Source organism: Schistocerca piceifrons, chromosome 5 (assembly GCF_021461385.2).
Source record: "Schistocerca piceifrons isolate TAMUIC-IGC-003096 chromosome 5, iqSchPice1.1, whole genome shotgun sequence".
Classification (NCBI taxonomy): Eukaryota; Metazoa; Arthropoda; class Insecta; order Orthoptera; family Acrididae; genus Schistocerca; species Schistocerca piceifrons.
The window spans coordinates 101,444,455-101,454,752 of NC_060142.1; the positions used below are offsets into that span (position 1 = coordinate 101,444,455).

Sequence of the window (10,298 nt, forward strand, 5' to 3'; positions counted from 1 at the left end):
TGACAAGCCATTATATGAATATATAAAAAAGAAATAAATTTGAAGCACTTGCGTTATTAAGTTTTTATATTTCCATCCTTGTGGCTGGAGGTCTGGGGGACTACTGCCGTTCAGTACCGTAAGAAAATAAAACGTCTACAGCCGTCCTTAAGATGTCATTTCTTGTGTAGCTATCAGTTTCAGCGCTTCAGTGCGCTTTCTTCAGGTCTTAGTTGATGCTGATGGGGTTTCTCGAACCATCATCTGTCAACTCCAGTTGGAGAGACGGCATTACAGTTACGAGTGGTTTGCGTAAACCAATTATGTTGGCCGTTGACGCGTTGTATATATGGATCGTGATAAGCCCTTCAGCATCAACTAAGGCCTGAAGATGGTGCACTGAAGCGCCGAAACTGGTAACTATACAATAATGACGTCTTAAGGACGGCTGTAGGTGTTTTATTTTCTTACATTTGTGCTATGGCTGTCAACGGTGGACTCCGTGGAAACAATTACACAAAAAATTTGAAGCAACAGAGTTGTGGATCCGGCACACAGTTTGAAAGCCACAAAAAAATCCCGAACTGAAGGAAAATCTAATGAACAAACACTAACAGAAGTTAAAGAGAAAAGGGAATTTATTAACATGATACAAACAATAAAAACTAACCAAACGGAACGCCTAACTGGACATAACAGATTCGCAAAAGCAAACCAGAACGTAAATCCTGAGGAAAAATGACGTGGTACGCCGTATTACAAACTGTTGCTAGTGGAATGAACTGCAGCCGCTACAACAAAATTGTACAAATGGCGAGGAACGGAGGAGGGTGGATACATCAAGAAGCCATTACCATTACTGTCTGATGATGATGTCTGCGTTTTATGGCTAGGAGCATTTCATTGCTTTCCGCTTCGCATTTACACTCAGACGCCGTTAACACATTTCTACCGTGAAAAAGACGCATTTAATTCGGTTTCTCCGTCCATATAGGTGTTACCAACAGTAGCCTTCTCGCCCTCCTACTGCTGCGAGGTAACAGGAGGATATTAAAGCAGCAAAAAGTTGCAAACGACTTGAGATCTACGCCACCGTGCAGCGCAGCGCAGCCTCTTCGGCCTTTGATGAATCGGCGCTGCTCGCTTCAAGAGACGCGTTGAGAAAGCATCTGTGCCACGTCACACACGAGAGCCGGTGCGTCACCTCAGACGTAATACGCCGAGCAATAAATACGTGCTGCGGTGCGGACAGGCGGGGTAGTCTCTCAGTGGCGGTGGGACTTCGTGTCGTGTCCAGCTGCTGTGCGCTGCGTCAACCCACTCAGGAATGGGGCTCACCAAGGTAACACGCGGCTGTCACACCTTTCTTGTCTTCCTTTTCTTGTACATAGCCTATTGGTGTCCTTTATCAGGGGTCACAACTTAAATGGTGATTTTAGAGTGACGCGACGTACGCATTTGGCCCTCCGTATATTTCAGCCAAGTGTTTATTAGTAATTATATATTATAAATGACTATAAATTTTATATATTTTAGTAATTCTAAAATGATGGTTCCGTATCTCGCCGATATAAAATAGACGTTGGAGAACTGGACGCGCTACTGGACAAAATTTTTCTTAATAACGCACAAGAAAGATATTCCTATATACGATGCTTTCTTAAATCGTAATTATCCTTCCCTAATATCTCATTCCAAACTCACAAATCAGTACGAAGCACACACTGTAAAAATGATCACTAATACTGACTAGGCAGTGCAGACTGTTTTTGTGTAGATACTGTCCCGCTGAGATGTTACAAAGTTCCAAGGATGATGGAGAAATTTAAATGTATCAACATCAGTAGAGGGACCCTGGTCCGGAAACGACCGAATCGAACGTTAGGATCGAAAGTCATTCTGATACCACTGACGGTGGACCTCTTCTACTGAAAGCTCTTCTCTTTCCATATTTTGGGAGGATATAGTATGGACCAAAACAAAAAAGAATGTTGTTTAGTATGAGATAAGGCTTCCCAGTAGAAAAGACGAACCAGTGGTCTTACTCCTTAAAGTATTCGTTTTAGAGCCCATGTTTACTACACATTTTCTCTTGTTTTTGTCGGTACTATCCCTTCTCAAATATGGAAAGCAGAGACGTTGCAGTATATTTTTTGAGAAACTTTTGTGTCCATGATAGCTCTGTGTCATGTATTGCGTTTCGAAATAAATACGTTTGTTACATACATAATGTATTCTGGGGCATGTGGACCGATGTTGTGGTTTGTGAGAAGTATGTTTCAATTACTCTAATCTTCTAGCGTTCACGATCCTTAAAAGCCAGTTAATAAGCTGTATGTGTTTTTGATGTTGACTCGTTTGTGCAGCTCACGTTATCTTGCCATAACAATGGCAAACTACATCCATTTGATCCTTTTTACTGCTTTAAAGCCTAGCGCTCCAACACTTGACAACCCCCACACACCAGACCTGTAGCTTAATGCCTAGCGATATTCCCTACCAACCTAAACCCTCTTTTAGCTGTGCAGGTTCCACTTCCACACTCCAGGTTTTCAGTACATTCTATTACTCTTGTATTCCCTTTTCCGATGCTCATGATCCTCGTCTAAAGCACTATCCATTCCTTTCAACTGATCTTCCTTGTCCTTTGCCATAGGTGACTGAAATTAGATGAAATCGACAAACCCGATGATTTTTATTTCTTCCACTTGCTTTTGATTTTCTTTCATATCTTCCTCTTTGTTTCCCTTACTGCGTGCTTGTTTTAAAGGTTGGAGGGCATTAAGAATAGATTGGAATATTGTTTCACTGCTCTCTCACCTGCTGGCTCTCAAGTCTTAAACTGAAATAATTGCAGCCCGGTTTTTCAACGAGCTGTAGACAACGTTTCGCAGCTTCGTCCCTGAAAACTTCGAACATTATTGTGTATTTCCACAGTCAGAATTGTAAAAATATTCTTTGAAATGTACAAAAGTTTTATTGTCATTGATGTTTCACCTATGATTTTCGAAAGCCTTCCTCAGAGTGTATTACCAAGTGCTAGTTAGACAAACACCCTGAGGAAGGCGCCTTGCAACAGTCGCCGAAACGTCGGAATTTTACCGATGGCAATGCGGCCTCAAACCCAGAAGAACTTTATTGACTGTGACAACGGCTGTAGAAGCCTACGTTTACAATATTTCTCTTAGTTTGTGGCCAATTTTGAGTTAGATGTCCTGCAGTATACGTCAATGACATAAACTCAATCATTTAAAAATGCCATAAAAGGCAGAAACCTGGGTCGCAAATAAACAAACAACAATATAGTCAAATCGCGATGTGTTCATTTAAAAATTATCAACATCAAAAACTGTTTTCTAATACACTAAAGTGTGCATCATTTATGTTGGCGGTCGAGTTTAGGTTCGTTCTGCGCATCTGACGTCACAAAACAGTCAGCCAATGAACATACAACGACGTTGCCACATCTCGACTGCAGTGCAGAGCATGGACGAGTGTCTTCAGTTTTAGAAACGTTCAGTCATAAATAAAGTAATAGAACAAAAGCAATGTCTTGATAGCAGACATTCTTTTATAGAAAGTTTGGAAAAAGCATTCTTTATACCAATTGCTCCATATTCTATTAATTAAACCAAACAAGCAATAAAGACTCCTAATTCAAGCGATAGCAAGGAAAGGTGTTTCTATCACTCTCACAAACCGCTTTTTCGCAATAAAGAACAGAGGTAATTGTTTATTTCCTATTGTACTTCGACGAAGCGTGGGTAATTCAAAGTCATACCAACAGTGTTTGTCAGTATTTTGCGTAACGTCGTATAGTCCTCATGGCGTTATGTAGTCAGACTAGGTGCATTAGCGTAACGGTTAAGGTGTTGGGCTACTACGTGAAAGGTTATGAGTTCAAACCTTGTACAGTGTGTAATATTTTCATTATTTAAAAGCAATATCGAAGTGCCTCACTTAACGAATTATATTCGTTTGAATGCAATTTTTTGAAATTTCTAGTGCTTTGTCTCTTCATTAACCTTCTCGCTGCTGCAGACACGTGCTCCCCGCATTCCGCGCGGTGCGCGATTTTGTCATCACTGCACTGCTCGCCTGTGCAGACTCATGGTGTTCCCACTGCTATGACACACTTATCATTCGATTTCACAAAAACTATTTGGCCAAAAATTTTGATTTTTACACGTCTTCTTGACTGATACCTTCCCCCCATAAATGACTTAATTTTGTTTCGATGTTCAACGCAGTTATTATGCAGCATTAAATGTAGTAAACCATTGCACGAAATTTTGAAGAGTTTACAGAGGTAGACGTCCATAGTGTATACTTTCCGTATGGTCGATTTTAGTTGCCACAATGTTGAGAATGAAATGTGGACAAGATACCTAAATTTCATATAAAGTTTACTGTATAACAATATCTCATTTAATTTAAGCACGACATAGGTGTCGTATGTAATATTGAGAAATATTCCGTCCTTCGCGACTGTAATAACAGTATTATTTACACCGGACGCATTTGGCTTTATTTTAAAGCACTTCAATCAAGGAAAGGTATGGCACATACACAATGGTACTCATGTTCTCTTTCTTGTTTTTGTTCCACAGTCGCAGTTTTACCGATGGTACTGAAATATGTTCCTCTTCTGCAACTGCAATAAGGGACTTATTTAGACCAGATGCGTTTCTCTCTTTTGAAGCATCTTCAGTGGACAGTATTTTGTCTCCTCCATTGCCAAGTCACCTTTCGTAGTTTTGTGCTACGGTAACACAATATTCAACGTTTGTGTTGGCAGATCAGTGTTTTAGCAAATAAATGATGTTTGTGTGTGCCACACACAAAAATTATATTTGACATAGCTCAGTGCACTTCACTGATTGACGGTATATTCAAGTCCTAATGTTTTTGTAAGTCCACAGTTCTGTTTAATGTATTTTGTCTACTTCCTTTTGATTGATTGAAGTGCTTTAAAATAAAGCCAAACGTGCTCAGTGTAAATAAAACTTTTGTTACAGTCGCGAAAGACGGAATATTTCTCAATATTACATACGACACCTATGTGGTACTTAAATGAGCTATTGTTATACAGTAAATTTTATATGAAATTTAGGTATCTTGTCCACATTTCATTCTCAACACTGTGGCAACTAAAATCGACCATACAGAAAGTATACTCTATGGACTTTTACCTCTGCAAACTCTTCAAAATTTCGTGCAATGGTTTACTATATTTAATGCTGCATAATAACTGCGTTGAACATCGAAACAAAATTAAGTCATTTATGGTGGGAAGGTATCAGTCAAGAAGATGTGTAAAAATCTAATTTTTGGGCCAAATAGTTTTTGTGGAATCGATTCATAAGAGTGTCAAAGCAGTCGGAACACGATATGTCTGCACAGGCAAGCAGTGCAGTGACAAAATCGCGCACAGCGCGGAATGCAGGGAGCACGTCTTTGTAGCAGCGAAAGGTTTAATGCGGCCGTGGTGACTTTACTTCATGAACTGCGCGCTCCCCCCTACACGTAAGCTTGCGAACTATGCTATACTACGGCGCTGCTTCTATTGGCGCGTGCGTCGTGTGCAACTGGCAACGCAGCAATCTCCCGCGTCTGAGCGGGCATGCGCGAGCCTCCAAGATAAAAGAATTGAACTATAGTTGCAGCCTCAGTGTTCTCTTACACAGTATGTGGGTTTTATGTCGGCCACAGGATAGTTCTGTCTGTCGTTGACAGTGCTACTCTCTATCAGAGACCTACGCTAACTTTTTAATGAGATAATGTTTCCTGCAGGTGCGTTAAGCATTGTTTTCCTTTATAAATTTATCTAACATGTCATCTAATTGTAACACCCTGCGATTTATTCCCTTCACAGTCATGTCAGAGAATTTCCTCTCTTGTTTGTTTTTTGTTACTGACACGTTACCCTGCTACGTTGTAGAGCTGATCTATCTTAATTTTTGCGTAAGTTTCTAGTTTATTATTGTAATTTTTTCACAGTTGTTCTACTACTCACTATTTATTTATTACAGGGCTTCGATGTTCTGTTCATTCCCTGTCTTATGAACCCCCAAAGTTGTTTTAGGTAATCTGAGGGGATAAAATGTTAGTAAAGTCCTTAATACAGCATACTGGTCACTTTGACGAATGTAATCTTGGCACTAAGAGAGTTCGACGCGAGAAGGTTTCAGAAAGTCGGAAGACAGGTACCGTTTTTGGACGTGCCCGTGACCACACGATGAACGAAGCCGACCAGTGTGTTGGTGTATCAAGCTCGACTGAGGGAATCTACAGGGAATGGTGCAGCAGTCGCATCAATGTAATATGGGGTAGGGCAGTGACGTTGAGACGATCACAATAGAATCAGACCGCAGATGGATGTCGTACATTGTCACCGGCAGTCGGTATTACATCCGGTAGGAATTACGGCAGTCAGTGACTGCAAGGTCACCTCCTTTAGTTTCTGAATGAACACTGCATAGCGCATTGCGTGTAAAGGACATTTCTAGTATGGTATGAGGTAGCTCGCTGAGGCATGCCTTCAAAGGGCCAAACGTATCAGGGGCGTGTAGAGTTGTGTCGCCTCTTTTCAAAAGGCACAGCGCATCGAGTGCTCCTGTAGCCCAGACAGTCGTTCGATACGCAGTATTTGGAAGGTAGGGTTCAGGTCGGAGGTGGTGCTCTCACATTTTGATGGTGTTTTTGCAACCATGTCGTGAGTATACTAATTACACATTTTCTCAACGAGAGTGATCAACACTCTCATTGAGAAAAGTTGATTTTTTTGTTCAAAATGTTTAAATGTGTGTGAATTTCTTAGGGACATTACTGCTGAGGTCATCGGTCTCTCGACTTACGCACTACTTAATCTAACTTAACGCTAAGGACAACACCCGCGCTCAGGACTCGAACCTCTGGCGGGAGGTATTTTTTGTCCACATCTTCGTAAAGAGTATATTGTGAATACTACTGTCTTCGAAGATGGCAGCTATTGTGTTTACGGGACCGGACGCTTTTGATACTGGTCTGAAGAAACTCAGGAAACTTATAGTTCCCTAAACGCTCCGCTAAGGCAACCAATCTGAATGCCATAAAAGTGCCTTGGACTATTTTCAAGAGTAGGTGAAACGTAGCAGTTATCGTACCTAGCAATTTCTTTAGCTCTCCCAAATGTAAACATCAATTAGTAGCCGGCCGCGGTGGTCTCGCGGTTCTAGGCGCGCAGTCCGGAACTGCTACGGTCGCAGGTTCGAATCCTGCCTCGGGCTTGGATGTGTGTGATGTCCTTAGGTTAGTTAGGTTTGAGTAGTTCTAAGTCCTAGGGGACTGATGACCACAGCTGTTAAGTCCCATAGTGCTCAGAGCCATTTGAACCATTTTTTTTCAATTAGTAGCTTCGGTTGGATACTGCATATCTGAAATATCTGGTGGACTTCCTTTCTTGCCTAATATCAAGGATGGACGTGACGCTGCACGGTACTGGCTTGGCGTCTCCTGGCTGAAACTAATTTTGTGACTGGTCTGCTTACTTCATTTCTGTCTTTTCGTTTACAGTTGTTTCATACTTTAACATGTTTCTGCATCCATGAAGTCATACCTTAGTGTTCAGCACATGGTCAGTGATGGGCAGCATGATGACATATCCCTTACTGTCAGGCAACAATGGCTTTGGAGATGAGAACGATCTGTCTACCATAGTTAAGCATATATGACGTCATAAACAATGAGGGGCGTGGAAAATTGCCACATCATACATTACGTTTTTATCTGTTACTTCTGTACTAATAACTGCATCCGCAGTGCGTTTCGCAGACAGTATCCATATACGCCGCTAAATACGCGAACTAAAATATATCATGCTATCGCCCATCGTTTAGGACATAGACCTCATAAACACCGAGGTGCACCATGGATGATGCTTAAATTTATGACTTCTTTGCTACGCACCCTATTCGCAACAAATTTTGCAGACAGTACGCACATATGCCGCTGAATGTTCTTACACAAAAATATCATTGAACGACACGTAGTTCAAGAGATATGACGTCATAAACATGCATGAAAAACTGTCGCTTCATACACGAAATAACAACACATATATTCTTTGCTATCACGACACTACTACAGTCGAGTCAACTGAAGGAAATCCCTCACATCAGACAGCTTTCAACGGGGAAGCGGAAACGGCTGCTTAAAGTTTACTTTAAAAATGGTTTCGTTTAATTTGAGATTTCGTACTGGCTTGCTTGGTTGCTTGTAACGTTGCTGTTGTTTAGCATTGAGTGAACTTGTGCGTTTCAAGCTGCGAGAGAAACCAAACACATCTGCTTGCGAGAATACAAAATGAATTTCGCGCTGTTTTACACTCTTACTGACAAAATGTGCAACTTACTAAATCCTGAACTTCACTATTAATCTCTCTAATTAAACAAAGTGGTCCCTGTGCGTTAATTATATGTCTAATAATGATGTTCGTGAAATGGTCCCTGTGCGTTGACAATTTTCGTAGCAAACCGATCCTGAAATGAAAATAGCTTACCTCTTAACGTAATTGCCTGGAAATGCGATGCTTGCTGCTCTCTGCGAACCAGCTGCAAATTTCCAACTGCAGTTGCTGCGAGCTTAGTGCAATGCTCCAAACAATAAGTAAACTATTTTATATAAATCATTGACTGAGTCACGCTTTAAATATAAATGAGTTGGATCGAGGATGTGGACAATACTCTTCTGCGAAGTGTTTCTTTAACAAACTGTTTTTTAAATTATCTGATATATTATTACTTGTATGTAATTAATGTTAAAGAATTCATCAACATTGACAGACGGCAACATTAATACCAAACTCTTACTCTCAAAAATGTTAGACAAATAATTAATAAACCGGAAAATTACCTTAAAGTGATAATTTTAATGAAAAATTTAAAGTTCCCTGATTTGGATGTCCCTTCAGCAATGCTTCTGACTACTCGCGACTGCAGTAGCAATAAATCAAAATGTAACCTTCATTCCCTTTCATACTCTTTTTGTTCCAAATGACTAATCAAATTCTTTTCCTTTATTTCACAATATTCAAATAACTTTACTTAAACAAAGATGCATTTAACTCTGCGTCTACAACGGCACGAATCCTCTGCTCAGCATCTGTCTCACTACTACTGTAACATACAACTCCTGCGCTCCTCGCTGACAGCGATGACAAGACAAACATATATTCCAGTTCCGCAGCTACTCCGACCAAAGACTGCGCGCGCGTAATCAGCGCTTGAGACATCCTAAGTATCTAAAAAATTCCAGAAATGCAAATAACAAACTCCCAATAGACCTGTTTCACTGTGACAGGAAAGAATAGAAATCTATAGAGCTGTGAAGAGGTGTTGCCATAGAGACGGGATCAACTCAATCGAAGATTCACTGCCAATTAATCATATATTGCTATGTTACTTTAACTATAAGCCAGCGATATATTTCCAACTGCTCTACAACATAGCTTGCTCTTTCAGCAATATTTAAGAAAGCTCGTTTTCTTTCAGATATGGACGATAATTTTACTCTTCTGCATGGCGTCGTCCTACGACGCTGCTCCCGTGAATGAAGGCGACGTCAACACCGCACAGAATCAACCAGAGTCCGTGGATACGAGAAGTGGGACCGACGAGAGTACAGCAACCGCCCAGGGCAGCGTTACGAATGGGAAGTCAAGAGACGCTACACACGTATACATCCCCGGTGATGGCTTCGGAGTCGCCAGTCTTGAAAGGATTACAGACGGTGGCAAAGAGCAGACTGAGGTCGAAGCAGAGGAGCAACCGTCACCCGAAGAAACCATGAAAACAGCTGCTGCTATCATTTTCCCGCCTTTATTCAATAACGCAGGACCCTCTGAAAACGGCTCTCAGTAATGATCTCTCGCGTCATCTTCAATTGAAGCAGTAATTTACGACACACCAATCGCACCAGTCGAGTGCAAGTGTTGTGGCCTTCACTATTTATAAATTATTATGAAGTACTTCAGAATGCAGCATACATTTTTGGTTGACTTGTATCACTTTACACGTTTGTATTCGGATCTTCTGCTAATATTTACAACTTTCTGTAATGTTATTAATACAGCTATACGAAATGCATTAAAAATATAAAATTTTATGAACGTTTTTTATCATTTCGCAAATACCTGTATTGGAAAATTCTGTGCATCTTTTGTTACCCCTGACAGCACCTTACAAATTTCCTTAAACGTGTACAAAAATGGTCTGACACGCCCTTCTTTTTCTCTTGTTTCCTCTGATATCGTTATCTGAAATTGTCCTCAGTGCCGATCT

General features: G+C 40.8%; 1 protein-coding gene across 1 annotated transcript; it reads left to right on the top strand.

The window, feature by feature from the left end:
- Window positions 1-1,260: 1,260 nt before the first annotated feature.
- LOC124799326 lies at window positions 1,261-9,992 on the top strand. Its single transcript, XM_047262916.1, has 2 exons — window positions 1,261-1,321; window positions 9,510-9,992. The coding sequence occupies exons 1-2, from the start codon at window positions 1,307-1,309 to the stop codon at window positions 9,876-9,878; spliced, it is 384 nt and encodes a 127-aa protein (XP_047118872.1). The 5' UTR covers window positions 1,261-1,306; the 3' UTR covers window positions 9,879-9,992.
- The last annotated feature ends 306 nt before the right edge of the window (window positions 9,993-10,298 follow it).